General features: G+C 45.3%; 1 protein-coding gene across 1 annotated transcript in view; it reads left to right on the top strand.

The window, feature by feature from the left end:
• Positions 1-1,847: 1,847 nt before the first annotated feature.
• The window catches only part of LOC138663858 (zinc finger protein 665-like), an 84,564-nt gene continuing 58,595 nt past the window's right edge, over positions 1,848-27,816 (top strand). Inside the window, exons 1-5 of the mRNA XM_069750213.1 lie at positions 1,848-1,913; positions 21,523-21,672; positions 21,798-21,977; positions 22,052-22,175; positions 22,260-22,357. Of these exons, the coding sequence (XP_069606314.1) occupies positions 21,595-21,672; positions 21,798-21,977; positions 22,052-22,175; positions 22,260-22,357 (480 nt within the window). The 5' untranslated portion in view covers positions 1,848-1,913; positions 21,523-21,594. The remainder of the gene's footprint in view (positions 1,914-21,522; positions 21,673-21,797; positions 21,978-22,051; positions 22,176-22,259; positions 22,358-27,816) is intronic.

Here is a 27,816-nt window from a genome sequence, read left to right as displayed (position 1 = left end):
GCTCTTAAAATAAAGGGTTAAATGGCGGAAAAAATTGGCGTGGGCTCCCGCGCAATTTTCTCCGCCAGAGTAGTAAAGCCAGTGACTGAGGGCAGATATTAATAGCCTGGAGAGGGTCCACGGTTATTGGCCCCCACCTGGCTAAAAACATCTGCCCCCAGCCACCCCAGAAAAGGCACATCTGGAAGATGCGCCTATTCTGGCACTTGGCCACTCTCTTCCCATTCCCGTGTAGCGGTGGGATATGGGGTAATGAAGGGTTAATGCCACCTTGCTATTGTAAGGTGACATTAAGCCTAATTAATAATGGAGAGGCGTCAATTATGACACCTATCCATTATTAATCCAATACTAGTAAAGGGTTAAATAAAACACAAACACATTTTGTACAATTATTTTAATGAAATAAAAACAATGGTTGTTGCAGTATTTTATTCAACGCCCAATCCAGTCACTGAAGACCCTCGTTCTGTGAGTAAAAAAACATAATAAACCAACAATATACTTACCCTCCGCAGATCTGTAACGTCCAACGATGTAAATCCTTCTGAAGGGGTTAAAACATTTTGCAGCAAGGAGCTTTGCTAATGCAATGCTACTCCTCGCTGCAAAACCCCAGGGAATGAGGCTAAAAATAGATCAATGATCTATATTTAGCTTTATTTGCGGTGAGGCGCCCTCTGCTGGCTGTTCATAGATCGTGGGAAATTACCTAGAAAGCCTGGGAGCTTTTTACGCCATTTAACCCTTTATTTTAAGAGCTAGAACGGCCAAATTTTGCAGATACACAATACTGACATTAGTAGTGTGGAATCTGCAAAAAAAATGGAGAGAAGACATGGTTTACTGTATGTAAACCATGTCTCAAATCATGTCGGGTTTTAGGAAGGAGAAAGAAAAAGCCGGTAATTGAATTACCGGCTTTCAAGCTGTATAGCGCTGGAATAAATATTAATATATATACATATATGTGTCTACTGACACATATATATATATATATACCTATTCTATGTGTACACATTTATTCTACCTATTCTACTGTAAGCTGTCAGTGTGATTTTACTGTACACCGCACTGAATTACTGGCTTTTCTCTCTAATATATGTGTCTACTGACATATATATATATATATATATATATATATATATATATATATATATATAGACAGTATACATATATTTTCTTTTCTTTTTGGGACACATGGATCACTTCTATAGCGGTATGTTGGTTTTGCAAGCCTGCGAGAAAACCACGCAGTACGGATGCCATACGGATTACATACGGAGGATGCCATGCGCAAAAAACGCTGACACACCCTGCCTACGGAGGAGCTACGGACCACTTTTTTCGGGACTTTTCAGCGTATTACGGCCGTAATATACGGACCGTATTGTTTTACGCTGTGTGTGACGCCGGCCTTAGGAGGACTGTAGGTTGCGCTCTTTTACAGCTCTCTGTGACGCTCCGCCCCCTCCTCACAATGTCGCGGCTGCAGACACGACTGGTGACAGACGGGAGACGTCACATTCTGGTGACACTGAACAATCAGCGCTAAATGATTATATATATTACTGAAAGTGACAATAACAATGTAAGATTCATAAGTCAGGAAAATTAAAATGTTTTTGTCAAAATCCATGAAATAGAGAACAGTGTAATGAACCTTCCTTTCTGACCGGTGATGTCTGCGCTATTCACACCTGGAGAAATTCCATAAAAAACGCATAAAAAAAAGAAGAGGGAACTAGAATGGAGTCTGTATGAAGAGCTCCAGGAACCAATCAGCATCCGGGCTCAGGCTGTAAGCACCGCCCCTTCATGTGACATCATCCACTCACATGGTCACATGGGTCTGACGTCACACAGGTCCTTTACCTGCTCGAGTACAGCAGCTGCCGTATAAGAAGCTGCAGGTACAAGGGGGCGAGGTGTGAGGAAAGGTTTATGGGGGCTGTGTAATGCCGGGGGCTGTGTAATGCCGGGGGCTGTGTAATGCCGGGGGCTGTGTAATGCCGGGGGCTGTGTAATGCCGGGGGCTGTGTAATGCCGGGGGCTGTGTAATGCCGGGGGCTGTGTAATGCCGGGGGCTGTGTAATGCCGGGGGCTGTGTGGCGGGATCGGGGGCTGTTGAATGCCGGGGGGTGGTGTGGTGGGATCGGGGGCTGTGTAATGCCGGGGGATGTGTGGCGGGATCGGGGGCTGTTGAATGCCGGGGGGTGGTGTGGTGGGATCGGGGGCTGTGTAATGCCGGGGTGGGGTGTGTTGGGATTGGGGACTATGTGGTGGGTTCGGGGGCTGTATAATACTGGAGGATGTTTGGGATTGGTGGCTGTGTAATGCCGGGGGCTGTGTGTTGGGATCGGGGGCTGTATAATGCTGGGGGATGTGTGGCTGGATTGGGGGCTGTGTAATGCCGGGGGCTGTGTAATGCCGGGGGCTGTGTAATGCCGGGGGGGGTGGTGTGGTGGGATCGGGGGCTGTGTAATGTCGGGGGCTGTGTGGCGGGATCGGGGGCTGTGTGTAATGTCGGGGGCTGTGTGGCGGGATCGGGGGCTGTGTGTAATGTCGGGGGCTGTGTGGCGGGATCGGGGGCTGTGTGTAATGTCGGGGGCTGTGTGGCGGGATCGGGGGCTGTGTGTAATGCCGGGGGCTGTGTGTAATGTCGGGGGATGTGTGGCGGGATCAGGGGCTGTGTATTGCCGGGGGCTGTGTAATGCTGCAGTATGGGAGAAATCATCGGGGGGGGGGGTAGACTTATTATTGGGGAAACCAGCACGAAGACACGGATGTTGTTGGACTGTAAGGCTATGTGCACAGGTTGCGGTTTTTGATGTGGGTCCGCAGCGTTTTTGGATGAGCGGAATTGCATCAAATCCGCAGTGTAGTACACAACCAATGTTAAGGCCCCTTCACACTAAGCGACGCTGCAGCGATACCGACAACGATCCGGATCGCTGCAGCGTCGCTGTTTGGTCGCTGGAGAGCTGTCACACAGACAGCTCTCCAGCGACCAACGATCCCGAAGTCCCCGGGTAACTAGGGTAAACATCGGGTAACTAAGCGCAGGGCCGCGCTTAGTAACCCGATGTTTACCCTGGTTACCAGCGTAAAAGTAAAAAAAAAAAACACTACATACTTACCTACCGCTGTCTGTCCCCGGCGCTGTGCTTCTCTGCACTCCTCCTGTACTGTCTGTGTGAGCACAGCGGCCGGAAAGCAGAACGGTGACGTCACCGCTCTGCTTTCCGGCTGACCGACGCTCACAGCCAGTGCAGGAGGAGTGCAGAGCACAGCGCCGGGGACAGACAGCGGTAGGTAAGTATGTAGTGTTTTTTTTTTTTTTTTACTTTTACGCTGGTAACCAGGGTAAACATCGGGTTACTAAGCGCGGCCCTGCGCTTAGTTACCCGATGTTTACCCTGGTTACCAGTGAAGACATCGCTGGATCGGTGTCACACACGCCGATCCAGCGATGTCTGCAGGGAGTCCAGTGACGAAATAAAGTTCTGGACTTTCCCCAGCGACCAACAACATCACAGCAGGAGCCTGATCGTTGGTCGCTGTCACACATAACGATTTCCTTAACGATATCGTTGCTACGTCACAAAAAGCAACGATATCGTCAACGATATCGTTATGTGTGAAGGTACCTTTAGTCAATGGGAAATCCAGAATTGCTGTGGGAAAATCCACGCAGATTTGCATCGTTTTATGTTCTGCAGCATGTCACTTCTTTTTGCGGATCTGCACCCATTGACTTCCATTGTGTCAGTCAAATCTGCAGCAAAACCGCTGGTGTTAAAAGATCTGTGGATTTGCTGCGGAGTTAAGTGCGAAAAATGCTGCAGATTGGCAGGGGGAAGAGTGTGGGGCGGAGACTGTGTGCGGAGAAGTGTGTGTGTGTGTGTGTTTGGGTAGCTATTGCCGGATGGGACGACTTTTACCATCCGGCTATTCCTGCTTCGGTGACGGCTAGGTACTGGGACAGTATTAATCCTATCATCCGGCCACTGTGTTCAAGTGTAAAAAAAACAAAAAAAAAACAAAACATACAGTACACACATTTACATGTGCAGTATATACTCGAGTATAAGCCGAAAACCAAAAGAAAATGGACACCAGAGCTAAAAGTAAACAATTTTATTGAAACAACAATCTAAAAAATACATCAGTACTACATATAAGAACCAGACTCAAATCCAATAGGAGTCTTAAATAGTCGCAAAGCGCCGCAGACCTCCAAAATACACAATGAACCATGATAAAAAAAATCAATAATATTTATTAATAATTTCAATAATAAAAAACAATAATAAACCAGAGAAAACCTCCAATGAAAAAGGAGCGAACTATCCACATAACATCAAAAATGAAACACATCAGAGTACACAATAGCAAGATACCTAACCTAGACCAAATGAACAAGTCTGCCTACATCACCCAAATTAACACAAGCCGAATGGTGACGTCATCCTCCAAACACAGCGGCTCAGTGTAATGAGGTAAAGCCAAGTAAAAAGTGGGGCTTAATTACTTTTTCACTGCCATACGGCATGTACACAGTAGCGCAACCCACTAATCTACAATGCTGCTTTCCAAAAGGGGGGGTCTGTGGCATGTAACAAGGTAGGCTATTGATATACTTACAGAGATGTATGATGTCCGTGGGTCCGTTCCTTTACCCCGACGCGCGTTTCGTAACACTTCCTCAGTGTTGCTTCCTCGGGGGGCGCTAGTGAAAGAGGGAATGAAGGTCTCCTTTTATGTGTATGACATAAAAGGAGACTTTCATTCCCTCTTTCACTAGCGTCCCCCCCCCCCCCCCGAGGAAGCAACACTGCGAAACGCGAGTCGGGGCCCCTCTTTCCACGCACGGCAGCAGGTTGGTTCGTTTCTCACTTGTCATGTTTTGATACTATGCAGGTACAGCTTATTTTCTACCCACTTTTGCATATGGGTTTTCCCTGGATTTGCGGACATGCATCATTGCTAGTATAGTTATATTGGGTACCCTGCTACATAAGGTTCGCATAAGACACTTTATTTGCGCTTGTATTTATACTTTGGAACCTCCCTGCACCTATATATTATTTGAGGCCATGTTCACACAGTGCGTTTTTTTTCTGCGGAACCGCAGCGTTTTTGCCGCTGCGGTTCCGCAGCTGTTTTCCATGCAGGGTACAGTGTACTGTACCCTATGGAAAACAGGAACCACTGTGCACATGATGCGGGAATCGGGGAAAAAAAGTCGCGCTGAATAGCCGCGGTAAAAAAGAAGTACCATGTCACTTCTTTTTTCGGAGCCGCAGCGGTTCTGCACCCATTGACCTCCATTGTGAGGTCAACCCCGCAGTAAAACCCGCAGATGAAAAAAATATCTGCGGGTTTTACTGCGGTTTGTGGTGCGGGGAAGCAGGCGGAAGTGCGTGGGCGGAGTGTGGCTGCCCCCCCCCGTGCTCCGATCCCGCCCCCCCGTGCTCCAATCCCACCGCCCCGTGCTCCGATGCCCCCCCGTGCCCTAATCTCCCCCCCTTATACTTACCCGGCGTCCCGGTGTCCGTCCGGCCGTCTTCTCCCTGGGCGCCGCCATCTTGCAAAATGGCGGGCGCATGCGCAGTGCGCCCGCCGAATCTGCCGGCCGGCAGATTCGTTCCAAAGTGCATTTTGATCACTGAGATAGGTTATATCTCAGTGATCAAAATAAAAAAAAATAGTAAATGACCCCCCCCCCCTTTGTCACCCCCATAGGTAGGGACAATAAAAAAAATTAAGAATTTTTTTTTTTCCCACTAAGGTTAGAATAGGGTTAGGGGTACAGTTAGGGGTAGGGTTAGGGGTAGGGTTAGGGTATTTTCAGCCATTTTAACTGCATAGAAAACTGCATTAAAAAAAGGATCAAAAAAGGACAAAAAAAGGACCTGCGTTTTCTGCCAAGAGCTGCAGTTTTTTAAAAAACAGTCCTGAAAAAAAAAAAGGATGGAAATCAGGAACGTGTGAACATACCCTGAGAGCTTTTTGTTTATTGTGTTTACCACATGCCCGGCTATTTATCTGACACTATAGTCTCTTATTGTTTGTTTGCCTAATTACCATCTTATTTATTAATATATGGTATCGATACGTGTATTTATATACCTTTGACAGGATTGCAATTGATTACTTGCTCATTTAATTATAGGGTCCGTGTGTGGCACTAGTGTCGCCTTTCTTTTTCTCATTGTGTCTTTTTACTCTGGTTCTTATATGTAGTACTGATGTATTTTTTAGATTGTTGTTTCAATAAAATTGTTTACTTTTAGCTCTGGTGTCCATTTTCTTTTGGTTTTCTATTATATTCATCATGGCGGAGTATTTATCTCCGGTGCCCTCTTTATAGGCTTATCAAGTATAAGCCGACCTGAGTATAAGCCGTCCCCTCCCCCCCCCCCCTAATTTTGCAACAACAAACTGGGAAAACTTATTGATTCGAGTATAAGCCTAGGGTGGGAAATGCAGCAGCTACCGGTGAATGTCAAAAATAAAAATAGATACCAATAAAAGTAATTGAGACATCTGTAGGTTAAGTGTTTTTGAATATCCATATTGAATCAGGAGCCCCATATAATGCTCCATGCAGTTCATTATGACCCCATAAGATGCTCCATATTAAAATATCCCCCATATAATGCTCCATAAGATGCTCCATATACATATGTCCCATATAATGCTCCATGCAGTTCTTTATGGCCCCATATAATGCTCCATGCAGTTCTTTATGGCCTCATAGATGCCCCATATAATGCTCCATGCAGTTCTTTATGGCCCCATATAATGTTCCATGCAGTTCATTATGGCCCCATATAATGCTCCATGCAGTTCATTATGGCCCCATAGATGCCCCCATATAATGCTCCATGCAGTTCTTTATGGCCCCATAGATGTCCCATATAATGCTCCATGCAGTTCTTTATGGCCCCATAGATGCTCCATATAACATTGTGCCACATGTAATGCTGCTGCACTAACAAAAGAAAAAAGACATACCTCTTGTCGCTACCCGCTGCTCCTCAGCGTCCCGTCTCTCCGCACTGACTGTTCAGGCAGAGGGCGGTGCGCACACTAATACGTCATCGAGCCCTCTGACCTGAACAGTCACTGCAGAGGACGCAGAAGACGGAGCTTCGGTGGAATGCGGAAAAGTGAATATGAAATACTCAACTGCTCCCAACGCTCCTGACACGGTCCCTGCATGTCCCACGGTCTCCGGGCGCTGCAGCTTCTTCCTGAAGTGAGCGGTCACATGGTACCGCTCATTAAAATAATGAATATGCGGCTCCACCCCTATGGGAGTGGAGTCCATATTCATTACTTTCATGAGCGGTACTAGTGACCGCTGAACAGGGGAAGAAGCTGCCGCGCCCGGAGACCGTGGGACATGCAGGGACCGTGTCGGGAGCAGGTGAGTATTTGACAGTCGTCGCTCCCCCTCACCCGCCGACCATGACTCGAGTATAAGCCGAGAGGGGCACTTTCAGACCATTTTTTTGGGCTGAAAATCTCGGCTTATACTCGAGTTTATACAGTACACATACAGTAAACTCACCATACAGCTAATCCCCGATGCCCTCGATCACCTGCAAAATAAAATAATAAACCAACAGTATACTCCCTGTTTCTATGTAATCCATTTAATATCGAGTCTCCCACGACAATCTCCCGTGTAGAACTGTTACATCTGTAGATTTTACCGCTCTATAGGGGCTCCGGTGATACAGTGACAGCAGGTATCCTCCTGCACTGTATTACTCCACCGCCTAGAGGTTACCGGAGTCCGTCCAGTCACTTGCGTCACCGCTGCGTGAGAAATTCCCACGCAGTGGTGCCGCAAAGTGAGAGCATGAACTCCGATGAGACACTGACCGGAGATAATACTCCCGCAGTGTATCATCGGAGCCCCTGTAGAGCGGTCACATCTCCCTATGTTACAGCTCTACACGGGAGATCATCGTGGGACTCTCATTATTAAATGTATTACATCGGAACTGAGTATTTGTGGTGTTGTTTTTTGGGTTTTTTTTTGCATGAGATCTAGGGCGTTGCATGGATTAGGCGTAACAATAATATGGTCAAATGGTGTTGTGTTTTAGTTCATTAAAAGAGTCTTTTTAACCCCTTAACAACTATAGGATTACTAGATTGTGACCCGATTCTAACGCATCGGGTATTCTAGAATATGCATGTCCCCGTAGTATATGGACAATGATGATTCCAGAATTCGCGGCAGACTGTGCCTGTCGCTGATTGGTCGAGGCAACCTTTATGACATCATCATCGCCATGGCAACCATTATGACATCTACGTCAATACTGTGCCCGTCGCTGATTGGTCGAGGCGAATTCGCGGCAGACTTTGCCCGTCGCTAATTGGTCGAGGCAACCTTTATGACATTATCGTCGCCACTTTGTGCCCGTCGCTGATTGGTCGAGGCCACGGGACGCTGGATTTCCAGGACAGACAGACAGACAGAAAAACCCTTAGACAATTATATATATATAGATTAATTGATAGGTATCTTATAGATGCCTGTCCATTACTAAACCGGGCTTGATGTCACCTTACCATACAAAGGTGACCTCAACCCCCCACAACTATTACCCCACTTTCTACAGCAACAGGGTAAGTGGGAAAAGAGAGGCTAAGTGCTGGAATTGGTGCATCTTAAGGTACCGTCACACTAGACGATATCGCTAGCGATCCGTGACGTTGCAGCGTCCTGGCTAGCGATATCGTCCAGTGTGACAGGCAGCAGCGATCAGGCCCCTGCTGTGATGTCGCTGGTTGGGGCAGAAAGTCAAGAACTTTGTTTCGTCGCTGGATCTCCCGCTGACATCGCTGAATCGGCGTGTGTGACGCCGATTCAGCGATGTCTTCGCTGGTAACCAGGGTAAACATCGGGTAACTAAGCGCAGGGCCGTGCTTAGTAACCCGATGTTTACCCTGGTTACCAGCGTAAAAGTAAAAAAAACCAAACACTACATACTTACCTACCGCTGTCTGTCCCCGGCGCTGTGCTCTGCACTCCTCCTGTACTGGCTGTGAGCGTCGGTCAGCCGGAAAGCAGAGCGGTGACGTCACCGCTCTGCTTTCCGGCCGCTGTGCTCACAGCCAGTACAGGAGGAGTGCAGAGAAGCACAGCGCCGGGGACAGACAGCGGTAGGTAAGTATGTAGTGTTTTTTTTTTTACTTTTACGCTGGTAACCAGGGTAAACATCGGGTTACTAAGCGCGGCCCTGCGCTTAGTTACCCGATGTTTACCCTGGTTACCCGGGGACTTCGGGATCGTTGGTCGCTGGAGAGCTGTCTGTGTGACAGCTCTCCAGCGACCAAACAGCGACGCTGCAGCGATCCGGATCGTTGTCGGTATCGCTGCAGCTTCGCTTAATGTGAAGGGGCCTTAACTCTATTCACAAGAAAACTGTCATATCTGATCTCTCATTGAGACCTAATGGTCCTGTGGCATTGACTCGCAGTATCCATTTCTCCTCCCTCTGAAGTAACAGTCTATGCAGATCCCCACCTCTTGGAGGGAGTTTAACTCTTTCTAGGCCGGCAAACCGCATCACTGCTGCATTACCTTCATGTTGGTCTCGTAGATGGCTAATCAACCGAGGGACCCCTTTACCTGTCTTAATGGAATTGCAGTGTTCCCTAAATCTGACAAAGAGCGGGCGGATAGTCTTGCCAACATAATAAAATCCACAGGGACAAAAAATTACATATACTACATGCGTTGTTTTACATGTTATCAAATCCTGAACTACATGTCGCACAGGTCCTATCTGAATGCATTTATCTACTAGATGGAACTTACAAAAATTGCACTGACCACATTTGAAATTGCCTTCGGTGTTCCGGTTTGTAGCCACATGTGTCTTTCGGAAACTACTCTATTATGGACCAAGATGTCTTTCAAGTTTTTACCTCTGCGGCAGGCAAAGAGAGGTCCGTGGCTAGTGGGGTCTGTGAGAGCGGGGTCTTTTTCTAGGATATGCCAATTATTTCTAATGGCCGTTCTAATGCAATTATCCATAGGGCTAAATTTAAAACTGAAGACAAATCTCTTTTGTAACGTCTTTTCTTTTTTTGCCCTTACTCCTATATTGTCCTCTACCTCCGCCTTTTTTTGTGCATTATCCAACACTTTTCGGGGATAACCTCGTGCTCTAAATCTATTATAGAGTTCCTGGGATTGTCTTTTGAAACCTTCATCACTATTGTTTATCCTTTTAACCCTCAGAAATTGGCTATATGGGAGGGAATTTTTTTATATACTGGGGATGTGCACTATTATAGTGTAGAAGGGAATTAGTGGCTGACGATTTTCGAAACACTTCTGTCAATATCGAGCCTTCATGAACCCACAACTTCACATCTAAAAATTCCAAACTTAACCCACCAAAAACTGATGTCAGTCTCATGTTCATGGTGTTAACCTGTTCTAAGTGACAGACAAATTGGTTGAACTCCTCTTCAGTCCCGTCCCAAATAATAAAAACATCATCCACGAATCTTAGAAAAAGTTTTATATGGCTTAAGAAGGGGTTGGTGTCTGCATACACATAGCGATTTTCAAAGATGGCCAAAAATAGGTTGGCTAGGGTACATGCAACGGGCGTACCCATTGCAGTCCCTTCTACTTGCGCAAACCACTCGGAGTCAAATTGGAAGGCATTGTGTGTCAATATATATTGTAAGCCATCACAAATAAAATTAATCGTCTTTGAATCTGTTGCTGTGCAGGAGAGCACCTCCCTAACTGCTTGTACCCCTTGATTTTGCGGTTTACGGGTGTAAAGGCTCTCTATGTCTATTGAGGCCATAACAAAGGTTTCTTGCCAAGTGAATTTTTTCAAAACCTCTAAAAAATTCTTTGTATCCCGTATATAGGAGGGAATGTCAATTAAAAGGGGATGTAAGAGCCAGTCAAGATATCTAGATAATGGTTCTGTCAGTGAGCCTACCCCTGAAACTATGGGGCGGCCAGGTGGAGCTGTCAGAGATTTATCTATTTTCGGTACATAGTACCAGTGTGGCTTTTTCGGAAATTTTGGGAGTAACTTTTCCACCTGCTTTGCTGAAATAATTCCCCCTTCCAAATATGTTCTTAAAAATGTGCGTAAATCATTACTATATTTTGGTGTGGGGTCTATTTTTAGTTTAGGGGTAGGCTCACTGACAGAACCATTATCTAGATATCTTGACTGGCTCTTGCCGTATACAGCAAAATCAAGGGGTACAAGCAGTTAGGGAGGTGCTCTCCTGCACAGCAACAGATTCAAAGACGATTAATTTTATTTGTGATGGCTTACAATATATATTGACACACAATGCCTTCCAATTTGACTCCGAGTGGTTTGCGCAAGTAGAAGGGACTGCAAGGGGTACGCCCGTTGCATGTACCCTAGCCAACCTATTTTTGGCCGTCTTTGAAAATCGCTATGTGTATGCAGACACCAACCCCTTCTTAAGCCATATAAAACTTTTACTAAGATTCGTGGATGATGTTTTTATTATTTGGGACGGGACTGAAGAGGAGTTCAACCAATTTGTCACTTAGAACAGGTTAACACCATGAACATGAGACTGACATCAGTTTTTGGTGGGTTAAGTTTGGAATTTTTAGATGTGAAGTTGTGGGTTCATGAAGGCTCGATATTGACAAAGTGTTTCGAAAATCGTCAGCCACTAATTCCCTTCTACACTATAATAGTGCACATCCCCAGTATATAAAAAATTCCCTCCCATATAGCCAATTTCTGAGGGTTAAAAGGATAAACAATAGTGATGAAGGTTTCAAAAGACAATCCCAGGAACTCTATAATAGATTTAGAGCACGAGGTTATCCCCGAAAAGTGTTGGATAATGCACAAAAAAAGGCGGAGGTAGAGGACAATATAGGAGTAAGGGCAAAAAAAGAAAAGACGTTACAGAAGTGATTTGTCTTCAGTTTTAAATTTAGCCCTATGGATAATTGCATTAGAACGGCCATTAGAAATAATTGGCATATCCTAGAAAAAGACCCCGCTCTCACAGACCCCACTAGCCACGGACCTCTCTTTGCCTGCCGCAAAGGTAAAAATTTGAAAGACATCTTGGTCCATAATAGAGTAGTTTCCGAAAGACACATGTGGCTACAAACCGGAACACCGAAGGCAATTTCAAATGTGGTCAGTGCAATTTTTGTAAGTTCCATCTAGTAGATAAATGCATTCAGATAGGACCTGTGCGACATGTAGTTCAGGATTTGATAACATGTAAAACAACGCATGTAGTATATGTAATTTTTTGTCCCTGTGGATTTTATTATGTTGGCAAGACTATCCGCCCGCTCTTTGTCAGATTTAGGGAACACTGCAATTCCATTAAGACAGGTAAAGGGGTCCCTCGGTTGATTAGCCATCTACGAGACCAACATGAAGGTAATGCAGCAGTGATGCGGTTTGCCGGCCTAGAAAGAGTTAAACTCCCTCCAAGAGGTGGGGATCTGCATAGACTGTTACTTCAGAGGGAGGAGAAATGGATACTGCGAGTCAATGCCACAGGACCATTAGGTCTCAAAGAGAGATCAGATATGACAGTTTTCTTGTGAATAGAGTTAGGGTACCGTCACACACTGCCATTTCGATCGCTACGACGGTACGATTCGTGACGTTCCAGCGATATCGTTACGATATCGCTGTGTCTGACACGCAGCAGCGATCAGGGATCCTGCTGAGAATCGTACGTCGTAGCAGATCGTTTAGAACTTTCTTTCGTCGCTGGATCTCCCGCTGTCATCGCTAGATCGGTGTGTGTGACACCGATCTAGCGATGCGATCTAGCGATGCGTTCGCTTGTAACCAGGGTAAACATCGGGTTACTAAGCGCAGGGCCGCGCTTAGTAACCCGATGTTTACCCTGGTTACAAGCGTAAAACTAAAAAAAACAAACAGCACATACTTACATTCTGGTGTCCGTCAGGTCCCTTGCCGTCTGCTTCCCGCACTCAGTGACTGCCGGCCGTAAAGTGAACGCAGAGCACAGCGGTGGCGTCACCGCTGTGCTTTCACTTTCACTTTACGGCCGGCAGTCACTGAGTGCGGGAAGCAGACGGCAAAGGACCTGACGGACACCAGAATGTAAGTATGTGCTGTTTTTTTTTTTTTACGCTGGTAACCAGGGTAAACATCGGGTTACTAAGTGCGGCCCTGCGCTTAGTAACCCGATGTTTACCCTGGTTACCCGGGGACCTCGGCATCGTTGGTCGCTGGACAGCTGTCTGTGTGACAGCTCCCCAGCGACCACACTACGATTTACCTACGATCACGGCCAGGTCATATCGCTGGTCGTGATCGTAGGTAAATCGTATAGTGTGACGGTACCCTTAGTCTTCCTATAGTACTGGATAAGTAGTTCATTCATTAAAGGCCCCTTCACATTAAGCGACGCTGCAGCGATACCGACAACGATCCGGATCGCTGCAGCGTCGCTGTTTGGTCGCTGGAGAGCTGTCACACAGACCACTCTCCAGCGACCAACGATGCCGGTAACCAGGGTAAACATCGGGTAACTAAGCGCAGGGCCGCGCTTAGTAACCCGATGTTTACCCTGGATACCATGCTAAAAGTAAAAAAAAACAAACACTAGATACTTACCTACAGCCGTCTGTCCTCCAGCGCTGCGCTCTGCTTCTCTGCTCTCCTCCTGTACTGGCTGTGAGCCGGAAAGCAGAGCGGTGACGTCACCGCTCTGCTTTCCGGCTCACAGCCAGTACAGGAGGAGTGCAGAGCACAGCGCTGGAGGACAGACAGCGTTAGGTAAGTATCTAGTGTTTGTTTTTTTTTACTTTTAGCATGGTATCCAGGGTAAACATCGGGTTACTAAGCGCGGCCCTGTTCTTAGTTACCCGATGTTTACCCTGGTTACCAGTGAAGACATCGCTGGATCGGTGTCACACACGCCGATCCAGCGATGTCAGCAGGAGTCCAGCGACAAAATAAAGTTCTGGACTTTATTCAGCGACCAACGATCTCCCAGCAGGGGCCTGATCGTTGGTCGCTGTCACACATAACGATTTTATTAACGATATCGTTGCTACGTCACAAATAGCAACGATATCGTTAACAATATCGTTATGTGTGAAGGTACCTTAAGTGTTACGTGTTGTTTTTAATCTGTTTGTTCTTTTAATCTGATTAGTAAGTGTCTGGTTGTCTCAGCTGACGCTGGGGTAGGGGCGGCAACTTTGTAGTGTTCTGACCGCATAAAGTTCCCCTCCCCCCAGCCTTACCTTAGACCCGTAGAAGCGCAGCAGCGTGAAACGGCCGTCGTCTCGTGACACCCACGTTCTCCTGTGAGACCTTGCTATACATTTTATGCCGCAATAAATATTGAACATTTCTTCTGGATGGTGAGTGCTCCTTTCTACTTCTACTTCGTTGTACTGAACATTCCCCACATGTCCTCTCAGTGGCGGGTGTTCCCCTCAGTGGCAGGTATTCTTCTCAGTGGCGAGTATTCTTTTCAGTGGCGGGTATTCCCCTCCGTGGCGGGTGTTCCCTCAAGGCACAGAGTGCTGTTATCCTGATAACAAAGACAACATCTCTAATCGCGCCACTTGGGTACTGCCAACCTGACAGTGTCTGTAGGTTACTTAGCAAAATCCTGCTGACATGTTCATAACACAAAATACTCAATAAATAACATTTCCCACATGTCTATCGTATAATTGTCTAAGGGTCACTTCCGTCTGTCTGTCCTTCTGTCACGGTTATTCATTCGCTGATTGGTCTCGGCAGCTGCCTGTCATGACTGCTGTGACCAATCAGCGACGGGCACAGTCTGATTAGTCCCTCCCCTACTCCCCAGCACTCTGCCCGGCACCCGCTCCATAATCCCCTCCACTCACCGCTCACACAGGGTTAATGGCAGCGATAACGGCCCGCGGTGTAACGCACTCCGTTACCGCTGCTATTAACCCTGTGTGTCCCCAACTATTTACTATTGATGCTGCCTATGCAGCATCAATAGTAAAAATGTCATGTTAAAAATAATAAAAAAAACAACCTGCTATACTCACCCTCCGCCGCCTTTCCCGCTCCTCTCCACGCTCCCGGGACCGCTCCATTGCAAGCGGCAGCTTCCGGTCCCAGGGCTGGTGTGCGACAAGGACCTGCCGTGACGTCACGGTCATGTGACCGCGACGTCATCATAGTTCCTGCTCACACCAGCTCTGGGACCGGAAGCTGCCGCTTGTAATGGAGCGGTCCGGGGAGCGTCGCGAGGAGCGGGAAAGGCGGCGGATGGTGAGTATAGCAAGACTTCAACGGGCCTTCGGAAGGTAAGTATATGTTATTTTGTTTTTTTTTACGTCTCTATACTACGTGGCTCTGTGCTGGGCAATATACTACGTGGCTGGCCAATATACGTGACTGGACAATATACTATGTGGCTGGACAACATACTCCGTCGCTGGGCAATATACTACGTGGCTCTGCTATATACTATGTGGCTGGGCAATATACTACGTAGCTGGGCAATATACTACGTCACTGGGCAATATACTACGTGGCTGGGCAATATACTACGTGGCTGGGCAATATACTACGTGGCTGGGCAATATACTACATGACTGGGCAATATACTACGTGGCTGGGCAATATACTACGTGGCTGGGCAATATACTACGTGGCTGGGCAATATACTATGTGGGTTGTGCAATATACTACGTGGACATGCATATTCTAGAATACCCGATGCGTTAGAATCGGGCCACCATATAGTTTTACATAAGCATCATTTTTGAAACAATTTTATTTTAAGAAGTTAGAAGGGTTAAAAGTTGATCAAAAATGTCTGTTTTCCAACAAAATTTACAAAACCAACTTTTGTAAAGATAACATTGCTTTTGAAGTGACTTTGAGAGACCTATGTGACAGAAAATACCCAAAAGTGACACCATTTTAAAAACTTTTATACTGTTGCGCAGTGAAGAAAAAATGATTGGAAATGGATCAAACTGTGAACAAAATGTGTCAAACAATTTTCTGCTGAAGAGCAGAATCCTCCCCTTAAGTGACCCCATTTTGGAAATTACACTCCTCTGGAAATTTATCTACAGGTGTCGTGATGATTTTGATTCAATGATTGTTTTCCAGGAAAAAAACAGTAGTGGATGTTGCTGAGTGAAAATCGCAAATCTGTCAGTGTTGTGCCCAGTACATTGTAGTGCCCAGTACATTGTAGTGCCCTGTACATTGTGCCAACTTGTGCTTCTGGAGATATGGACCCCGTAAATTAGACGGACTCTCATCGCTACAGAAATACCAAACGTGGACTCTAAATGTGGTTTAAGTTCACTGTGGGACCCATAAGAGAGGGGAGGTATTTGGATTTGGGGTGCTGAACTCGTTGGATCTTTTTGGGGGTGGGAGTGGGGGAAGGGGGTCATTCACATTTCCAGAGTCTTTGTGCTACGAGTAACGTGAAAGCCCCCTAAATTTCTATTGACGTATCTGAGTGGGGAATGGTTTTTTGTGAATGAGTTGAAGCACTTGTTGAGAACATTTAGCTTAACAAGCCCCATACTTCCCCATCTGTCTCCTTCCTGCCCCATGTACCTGCCCCATCCATCTCCATCCTGTATCGTGTTCCTGCCCCCATTCGTCTCCATCCTTTTTTGTGTTCCTGCCCCCATCCGTCTCCATTCAGTCCCATGCTCCTGCCCCCATCCGTCTCGTTCCTGTCTCCATCCTGTCCCATGTTCCTGCCCCCATTTGTCTCCATCTTGTCTCGTGTTCCTGCCCCCATCCGTCTCCATCCTGTCCCATGGTGCAGAATCATGGGGCAGAATGGAGACACATAGTCCATATGTCTCTATCCTGCAGCCCAAACATATTGCGGCTTGCTGCTTTCAATAAATAAAAACCCACTTTCTTCTTACCTGGCCGCCGTCCAGCAGCGTCGTCCCATCCAGCCATTTCAAGCGCGGACTTGCCGGTGAATGACAATGACGTCATGCGCCGGCGACATGCTCACTGATATAAGCTGCCAGCCTGTGATTGAACCTGTGCGGCAAGTTTAGTTACTGCACTAGCAGAATCCTGCTGCCGGGCCTGGTGATGGGGCTGACTACGGGCCCCCTTTGATCACTGGGCCCCATACGTCACTAAGGGCAGTAAATCCCTGATGGTGGCCCTGCTTGAAGCTTTCTGTAGGTTACTCAGCATAATCCTAGTGACAGGTTCCCTTTTAAAAACTTTTTTTTAGACTTTTTTCAACAATCCTCATTAGTGCGATGATGATCATACAACATACAAGCCTCTGATTGCTGCGGTGATGCCCTGTACTACTGTGTTATCCCTTCCTGTCAGTGTAAATACTAATGGCCCCAAACACACTAGATAACTGTCAGCCAAATGATCATGCTGACAGCTTTCTCTCCCAATTCCCCCTATAAGTGAGAGGCTTATCTCCAGGGAGAACAAAGTATCAGCTTCTGAAATTCAATTGCCAGATCCTCCTCTCACCTGACATCATCTCCAATTCCAGCCGACTTTAGTCTGATGTGTATAGGAGCCTTTAGAGTTTCCTTAAAAATAATGTTTTAAAAAAATAAAAATTCCACCACTGTTTGGGTCCCAAACGGCTCAGTGATACACTGTGGGAGTGATCACCTCCTGTCAGTGTATCGCCGTGTGAGATCGGCGTGGGACACTCGGTATTACATGGACTACGGCGGACAGGGAGTATATGTTAGTTTATTATTTTTGATCGCTTGCAGGAGATGCAGGGGTTATGGATTAGGTGTTCGGTGAGTATGTATATTGTATGTGATTGTCAATGTTTTCAATTTTTTTTTTTGCACCACTTACGCGTGGAAAAAACGCTGCAGAAAAGCAGCAAATCCGCAACGTGTGCACATAGACTCTGTCATACCCTTAGGCTATCATGTGCCTCAAACTCTAAACAGTGTAGGTACGAAATGTGTGCTGATAGTCACTGTTATACTATGTGCTGCTGTATAGAAGTTTATTAATGTTACTGTATTCGTTTAACCCCTTACTGACATCGGGCGTACATTTACGCCAATGTCGTTTCCCCCCCACCTTTGATGTGGGCTCCGGCGGTGAGCCCACATCTTTTCCGAGAAATGTCAGCTTTTCTGAACAGCTGACATGTGCCCGCAATAGCTGCAGGTGAATCGCGATCCACCCGTAGCTATTAACTAGTTAATGCTGACAAATGCTGACAGCTGCATTTAAACGGCGTTCCGGAAATCATGCCGGAAATATGTACACTGGTGACCTGTGTCATGCGATCGCGAGTCACCGGTGTGTCGGCATGACAACCCGAGGTCTCCTGGAGACCTCCATGGTTGTCGGTGCCGGATTGCTGTGAGCGCCACCCACTGGTCGGCGCTCATAGTAAGTCAGTAATTCAGCTACCTAGAGTCGAACTGATTATCGCCTCTATGTAGCTGAGCCGATCGGGTTGTAGCAGCTGCTAGCCTCCCATGGAGGCTATTGAAGCATGCCAAAAGTTAAAAAAAAAAAAAAAAAATTTAAAAAAAAATATAAAAGTTCAAATCACCCTCCTTTCGCCCTCAAAATAAAAAAATAAAACATACACATTTTGTATCGCCAAGTTCAGATTCGCTCGATCTATCAATAGAAACAAAGGATTAACCTGATCGCTAAATGGCGTAGCGAGAAAAAACATCAAACCGCCAGAATTACGTTTTTTTGGTTGTTGCAACATTGCATTAAAATGCAGTAACGGACGATCAAAAGATCGTATCAGCACCAAAATGGTACCATTAAAAACGCCTGCTTGGCACGCAAAAAATAGGCTGCCCCCAACCCAAGATCACGAAAAATGGAGACAGTACGGGTATTGGAAAATGGTACAATTTTTTTTTTCTTAGCAAAGTTTGTAATTTGTTTTTACCACTTAGATAAAAGAACCTAGACATGTTTGGTGTCTATGAACTCGTAATGACCTGGAGAATCATAATGGCAGGTCAGTTTTAGCATTTAGTGAGTCTAGCAAAAAAGCCAAACAAAAAACTTGTGTGGGATTACACATTTTTGCAATTTCACCGCACTTAGAATTTTTTTCCCGTTTTCTAGTATACGACATGGTAAAACCAATGGAGTAGTTCAAAAGTACAACTCGTTTCGCTAAAAATAAGCCCTCACATGGCCATATTGACGGAAAAAATGAAAAAGTTATTGCTCTGGGAAGAAGGGGAGGGCAAAACGAAAACGAAAATCCAAGAAAAGCTGCGGGGGTTATGGGGTTAATGGTATTATATAGTAATTAAATGTCATTTATGCATTTTGATTTGGGAAAGATGTGAAAGATAAGATAAGAGGGCAGCTATAAATTAGGATAGGATTGGGTTTAGTATAGTGGGGTACAACAGTGGGAGCAGTGTACAGTACTGTATTATAGTTGTAACGTTAAAGTGCTGGAGAGTGATTTAGGATAAGGCAGAACAGGCCAGACAATATGGAAAGGCACAGAACGCTTGGGAAAAGCAGAATGCAGTCGGCCGCCACTTGATACGATGGTATCCCTGATAGAGAAATATCCCAAGCGACATGCAGCTGTAATCGCAGCAAAAGGTGACGCAACAAAGTATTAAAGTTAAAGGGGCCTAATAATATTGCACGCCTCAATTTTCAGTTTTTGAATTTCCACAGAAATTTAAAATAATCCAATAAATTTTGTTCAACTTCACAGTTGTGTTCCACTTGTTGTTGATTCTTCACCAAAATTTACATTTGGTATCTTTATGTTTGAAGCATGATATGTGGGAAAGGTTGAAAAGTTCCAGGGGGCCGAATACTTTCGCAAGGCACTGTAAGCACCTGTTTTCTGTTTGGAAGTGATGGTCAGTCTTTTGATATTTGTATACTTAGGCTCTTTGACTGAGCACTCCACCCCTCAGCCTCAGGCGTTTTTAATTACAGCAGGATCCTACCGTCCCATATAAATGTAGGCTTCAGCCTAAGAGAGGATTCACATTAGGTAGTTTCCCAGCAATAGGAATTGCCTTATCGTGGCTGCTGGTACACATTAAAGGGAATCTTGTCACCCCAAAATTTGCCTATAAGCTGCGGCCACCAGCATCAGGGGCTTATCTACAGCATTCTGTAATGGTGTAGATAAGCCCTCGATGTAACCTGAAAGATAAGAAAAATGATAGATTATACTCACCCAGGGGCGGTCCCGCTGCAGTCCGGTCCGATGGGCGTCATGGTCCGTGTCCGGGGCCTCCCATTTTCATACGATGATATCCTCGTCTTTGCTTCCTGTCTCGGCTCCTGCGCAGGCGCACTGATTTGCCCTGTTGAGGGCAGAGCAAAGTACTGCAGTGAGCAGGCACCGGGAAAGGTCAGAGAGGCCTGGCTCCTGCGCACTGCAGTACTTTACGCTGCTCTGAGCAGGGCAAATCAGTGCGCCTGCGTAGGAGCCGCGGCAGGAAACAAAGAAGAGGACATCATCGCATGAAGATGTGAGGCTCTGGACCCGGACCGCGACGCCCATTGGACCGGACAGCAGCAGGATCGCCCCTGGGTGAGTATAATCTATCTCGTTTTTCTTTCAGGATACATCGGGAGCTTATCTACAGCATTACAGAATGCTGTAGATAAGCCCCTGATGGCAGTGGCCTTAGCTTATAGGCAAATTTTGGGGTGACAGACTCCCTTTATTTGGCCAATTTATGCACAAAGTATTCTCATTTTTCCTATTTTCTAGAGCAGCAATGCAATTTAAATTTCATATATTTTATATTTCCATGCTCTAGCACTACTTTATTTGTTGGTTGTCTAAAAGTTAGGCTACTTTCACACTAGCGTCGTGCGCTGCACGTCGCGATGCGACATGCAGACGCAACGACGCTAGCGTTGTTAGTGCCGCACAACGGGTGCAGCGGATGCAGATTTTCATTGCATCCGCTGCCCCATTGTGAGGTGCGGGGAGGTGGGGGCGGAGTTCCGGCCGCGCATGCGCGGTCGGAAAAAGCGGTTCATCGGCAGCAAAAAACGTTACATGTAACGCTAGTGTGAAAGTAGCCTTAGCTGTGCATGTGTATTAGGGTGCATCAAAATAGGGACCGTTGGCTACGAGAAGTGAAGAAGTGTGGTGTGGATGTGTAAAGAGGCTGAGGGGTGCGCTTAGCTCATTGTCGGAGTATTGAAAGGACAACTGAGTGTGAGAAGTGGGGTCTTACTCTCCCAGGGATGGGCGCTCATCTTCGCAAGCTGCACCATTCATCTTCCAAGGTGTTCCTTCAGTTCATTTGGTATGTGCTTATTAGCTGTGTTTGGTCTCTGAGCCATAACCATTGAACATGTTACATCCCTGCATTTGCATATGTATGGTAGAGGTATTTGCACATGCACGCTATTATAGAAATACGGTCAGCTGATATTAGTTATAGGATGTATCCCTGACACCTATGATATTACATCTGCTCATCTTCTTCCCATTAAGGTTCCTACAGTATTAGATCCTCTCAGCGGAGATCTTCTGTTTAAGAGAATTTTCCTGATTGACCCATCAAGAATGGATAGAGACAGGGACAAGATGGTGGAGAGAATATTACAACTTAACCTAGAGATCCTCCTTCGGCTTACTGGAGAGGTGAGAGATTCTCATGACGTCACATTACATCATTCTTATCTATGGGAATAACAGCGAGAACTGGAGAGGTGAGGACTCTGGAAATGTCTATAGTGAGATTTATTAATGTGTCTCTCCATAACCAGGATTACACATTAGTGAAGAAGACCTCTAGTGAGCGCTGTCAGGACCCTGTATCTGAGGGATGGGGAAGACCCTTGAGCCCAATCACGAGACCTCCACCTCACCCCCAAATGCATGAGGATACCAATGACCAGAAGATCCTAGAACTCACCTACAAGATGATTGAGCTACTGAAAGGAGAGGTGACACTGCTGGGACATTATACAGTAACGCTATGAAGTGATCAGGGGGTTGACAGTATCATTTTATGTATCAGGTTCCTATAAGGTGTCAGGATGTCACCGTCTATTTCTCCATGGAGGAGTGGGAGTATTTGGACGGACACAATGATCTGTACAAGGACATCATGATGGAGGTTCCCCAGCCCCTCACATCACCAGGTAACGGAAAGGACTAAATACACATGACTTAGAATTTATCTGTATGTAAAGAATTAATTGACTCCCTGTTTGTGTTTCCTCAAGTTTTATCTATTAAGAGGACAACACCAGAGAGATGTCCCCGTCCTCTTCTTCCACAGGACTGTAAACAAGAAGATCCCAATGTTCCTCAGGATCATCAGGTAGATGGAGAGAAGGTGTCATGAGATCTCCCCTATGCTGTGTAGACGATTATGAAGGTCTTGTGCTCAGTCTTGTGTTATCCACCAATATTATATAGTAATTAAATGTAATTTATGCATAGTGATTAAAGATATGAAGAATAAGATAAGAGGGCAGCTATAAATTAGGATTGGATTGGGTTTAGTATACTGGGGCACAATAGTCAGGAAAACTAGGGTGCCAGTATAGGAATAGTCTAGGAAATAAGGGGATTTCCAAGGTGGGCGGGGTAAGAGTGAGTAAGTTTGTCAGTGGGATACTTCCTGATTCTCAGTCAGTCAGTGGGAGCAGTGTACAGTACTGTATTATAGTAGTAACGTTAAGTAAGAAATTGTTGGAGAGTGATTTAGGAGAAGGCAGAACACTTGGGAAAAGCAGTAGGCGGTCGTCCACCACTTGGTACGTTGGTATCCCTTAGAGAATCTGGGGCCTATGGCTCGAATTAGGACAGAGGAACCTTTTTCATCTCCCAGTGAAGAGGAGCTGGAGTGGGAACCAGTATGGAAAACTGTGCGCAGGAATATGGGGACCCCAGAGCCAGGACAAGCATCTCAGAGGCTAGAGGAGTCAGCATTGAGATGGGAAGCTCCAACTGAAAACATGAACTTGTGCTGTACTGAAACCAGGGCTGTGGAGTCTGTAGGCTAAATCTCCTACTCCTCAATTTCCATGAGTCCGACTCTGACTCCCTCATACATGGCCCATGTTTAATTTTAAGTGACAAATTTACTGTGGTAAAATGGTAACATCAGGCTTTTAATCATTATTATGATTCAATAATCAATCCATTTAGATAGAAGATAGAACATAAAATATATTTATTGGAATACAACTTTAGAACAAAAAACTTTTTCGAATTTACAATTTATTATACACTCTGCAGTAAGTGTAAAAAAAAAAAAAAAGTTCTCAACAAAAACGTACTGAATAGCATTTGTGCAGTCTATGAATTTGTTCTGAGAAATGGTATTGCGTCCATCAGATCCTCCTTTATAGATTACCTCAAATCTGACCTAATAAGGCTAGAGAACAACCTCTCTACACTAACTTGGGTTGGTGGCAAAGCAGTGACCACATGGCAACATCTCTAACAATTTCAGGGTATAAAGGAATTGCCTCATGCACAGTCAGTTTTGATGAACGATTGAACTCTCCTACTTCTTTGAGAGCAAGTGAAAAACGTTGCTGAACAATGGTCAATCTGTTTTCTATGGGAGTGAAATCTTTTTCTCTGCCGCAATGCTTTGCCTGCTCCATGTCGTCTAAATACATTTTTCGAAATCAAACTCCTCATCTGATGAGGATGAAGAAACGGCGGCAGCAGCAGCACTGGCAGGACCTGAGTCCTCTTGCTCTTGGCTGTCCTGTAGCCCACGCATCCTAACTGCTACCTCAATCAGAGCTTATTTTTCTTTAGTAAGCTGTTGATCATCCAGCAATATACGATGACTCTGGTCCACATAAACAGCTGCTAGAAGAATTTTATTTTCTAATAGCAGTTTCTTTCTCTGTTTCGTTGAAGCAGCTATGCCATCTGCGATTAAAACCTCCTCTTTGGGACAGGCAAAACAACATGTTCTTCCACTCCTTTATAAAAATGCCAGGATTTAAATCCTCATCTTGTAACTTTTTAGTCACTGTAAATAGGTGATGAAGCAATTCCTTCAATTCAGCCACCTGTGTCCATTGACCTTCATGTAGTGTTACCTGAGGGTTGGCCATATCTACAAGGAAGGGTTTCAGCTCAAGCAATTGCTCAATCATTAAATAGGTGCTGCCCCAAGTGGCTTGTTCCACAATTGCCCCTTTTCTAGCACGTCTCTTCAAGATGGAATCAATTTTAGCAGTTCTGGCAGCAATAGCCAATTTCCTCACTTTGCTAATCAAAGTTCCAGCATGTCCCTCTTGCAGACTATCTCTTATTGCCAGCTGAAACGTGTTCACAACACAGTGCATGTGCTGAATAGGAAAGAGGTGTGAAGCAGCTTCAACAAGATCATCTAATTGTAAATAATCATTTTGCTGTTCTTCTGTAATAATATCTGCTTTTTCCTCCATTATGGGAACAGGACTGTAGCCTTTTATCTCCAACATACTGAATGTGAAATGTTCTTCTAGCTGCTGTTCACCTTCATTATTCTCATTCATTAGTTTAATTGTACTTATCATGCTTGCAGCATTATCCGTTACAATAGCAAGAACCTTTATTTTTAGTTCATAATCTTGAAGAACTTTTTCCACTAAGGTGTGGAGAAACTGGCTGCTATGAAGAGCTTTAGTATCTTTTACTGCCAGCGTCTTAGTAACAATTTTTTGTTGTCACAAACATATCGAACATTGATACCAAAATAGTTCACTCTGCGGCATGTGCAGACATCCATTTTAAGAAATAGAAAGCGTCTCTTGAGAGTCTTTTTAAGATCTTCCTCTTGGTTAAGGGCTTCTTCAATCACTAATTTTTTAATACTTTCTCTTTCAAGAGAAACACAAAGTATGTGGGCCATTTTTCCATTAAAGGGAACCTGTCACCCCGAAAATCGCGGGTGAGGTAAGCCCACCGGCATCAGGGGCTTATCTACAGCATTCTGTAATGCTGTAGATAAGCCCCCGATGTTACCTGAAAAAGGAGAAAATAGAATTATTCTTACCGTTAATTCGGTTTCTAGTAACCCACCACGACAGCACACCTGGAGGATGTTACCCCTTTCCTAATAGGGACAGGAAATGACAAGAGGTTAAATAACCCCTCCCTCATCCTCCCCTCAGTGTTATTATAAAGGACCACAGGAGAATGAATGCTTCAAATTATATTTATTCTTTTCAGAACGTATATTAAGCAAAGGGAGGGATTACTCCTGCTGTCGTGGTGGGTTACTAGAAACCGAATTAACGGTAAGAATAATTCTATTTTCTCTAGTAACCCCCCACGACCGCACACCTGGAGCAGTACCCAAGAGTAATTTTTAGGGAGGGACTACAGCACTAAGGACTTTTTCTCCGAAGGCTAAGCCTTCTTTTGACATCAGGTCAAGCCTGTAATGTTTGGAGAACGTATGGACCGAGGACCATGTAGCCGCTCTGCATATTTGCTCGATGGAAGCACTGGCTTTCTCGGCCCAGGAGACAGCTGTTGCTCTAGTAGAATGGGCTGTAAGCTTTCCTGGTGGTGGAAGGCCTTGAATTTGATAAGCCTCCAGGATTGCTCTTTTGATCCAATTTGCAATTGTGGATCTGGAAGTCTTCTTCCCCTTATCCTGGCCGAGAAGATGAATAAACAGATTTTGATCTTTCCTAATCTTTTCTGATGCATGAAGATAATAGAGTACCATTCTTCGAACATCCAAAGTATGGAAATGTTCCTCTTCCTCATTCTTTGGTTCTTGATAGAATGATAGAAGAATTATCTCCTGCGATTTGTGGAAATCGGAGACGACCTTTGGGAGAAAGGATGGGTCTAATCGTAGGATAAGCCTGTCCTGAAGAATCTTCATGTAGGGCTCGTTGATTGACAGGGCTTGTAGTTCACCCACTCTTCTGGCTGTTGTTATAGCTACCAGGAAGGTGGTTTTCCAAGCGAGTTTATCCATGGTTATGGAAGATAAGGGTTCAAATGGTGGCAGTGTAAGTCCTTTCAGGACTATATTCAGGTCCCAGGATGGAACTATATTTATGGGTCTTGGAGATATGCGGGATGCCGCCGTCATGAATCTTCTTACCCATCTATGGTTGGCTAAAGACTGGTCAAAATAAGAGCTCAAGGCTGCCACTTGTACCTTGAGGGTGCTGGGTCTGAGACCCTTCTCCAGCCCATCTTGTAGAAAATCCAGGATCTTGGCTAGGTTTGGTTTATCTGGGTTAGGTTGCTCAGGAGCACACCATGTGATGAACGTCTTCCAGATCTTTTGGTAAATAGAATTAGTAACCGTTTTGCGACTTTTTTGTAATGTTTCAATTACCCTCTTTGATAGTCCTCTAGTTCTCAGAATTGAGAATTCAGAAGCCAGGCATTTAGGTGTAGCCTCTCGGGATCTGGATGCAGTATTGGCCCCTGGTAGAGAAGGTCTTTGACCGGTGGAAGTGCTATTGGCCCATCTATCTTTAGACTGATGAGGGCCCCAAACCAACCTCTTTTGGGCCAAAGTGGAGCCACTAGGATCACCTTGAGTTTTTCTGCCCTTATTTTCTGCAGGACTTTTGGTAGGACCGGCAATGGCGGGAAAGCGTATGCTAGCGAGAATGTCCATGGCTGGACCAATGCGTCCACAGCTAACCCCGGATTCATCGGATCTAGCGAGAAGAACTGGTCTACCTTTGCGTTCTGACTGTTCGCGAACAAGTCCACTTCTGGCTGTCCCCATCTTTTGACTAGCATCTGAAAGACTTCTGGGTTTAGGCTCCATTCTCCTGGATGGACCTCTGTTCTGCTCAGGAAGTCGGCTTGTACGTTTATCTCCCCTTTTATGTGTAGGGCGGATATGGAGAGAACATGTTCTTCGGCCCACGAAAATATTCTTGCGGATATTCTTTTTTTTAAATTCGTTTATTAATTACAGGACAGATCATACACACATTTGCTTGTATACATCATTATCCATTAGTTAGTTATAGAAAATTACCATACATAGCCGTGTATAAAATATTATAAAGATAATAAACTGTGTATGTTAATCAGTAACATCTTATTTAAACCTTAACTACATTAACTTCTAATAAAGCCTCCAAAACTAACATAACATAGTGCCTCTTGCAGGAGAGTTCTAAATAGACTCCGCCCTGTGAGTAAATAGTGTCCGCATAATCGTACACCCTTTTTATACGTATACTGAGTTATTTTGATCTAAACAGTATGGCCGGATGAGTTCCATCTTCCCCATATCTTCTCAAATTTGGCTGGACAACCCCTGTTTTGATATAGCGTCCGCTCATATGGAATAATTGAGTTCACTAAGTCAATCCATGCCCTAAGAGATGGACAGGAACCTCCCATCCAACGCATTGCTAACACCTTTCGTGCCATAAATAGCGATTCTCTCAGAAAGATTCCCGTGTGGTGATCCCATGTCTCTGCCTCCCATACCCCAAACAGGCATACCAGTGGCTCAAGTGGAACAGGGATCGACACCAAGGATGTCAATAGTACCGTTACCTCTTTCCAAAATTGAAAAACAACAGGACATTTCCAGATCATATGAATGAAATCTGCGTCACTGGAATGACACCTCAAGCAGTCTGATGAATGAAGATGGCCCATTTTAAATAGACGAGTCGGGGTCAAATAGGATTGATATATAATATACAGTTGGGTCATCCTATTATTGATTGATGGGGAGACCCTAGTCGGGGATTCCAAGATTTCATCCCATTCTTCTCCTAGTGTATCTGGAAGTAGCCTCCCCCATTTTCCCTTAATTAAATCTAA

This window comes from Ranitomeya imitator, chromosome 2 (assembly GCF_032444005.1).
Source record: "Ranitomeya imitator isolate aRanImi1 chromosome 2, aRanImi1.pri, whole genome shotgun sequence".
NCBI lineage: Eukaryota > Metazoa > Chordata > Amphibia > Anura > Dendrobatidae > Ranitomeya > Ranitomeya imitator.
Note: the sequence above shows the minus strand (reverse complement) of the source record. Positions and strands in the feature narration are given on the sequence as shown.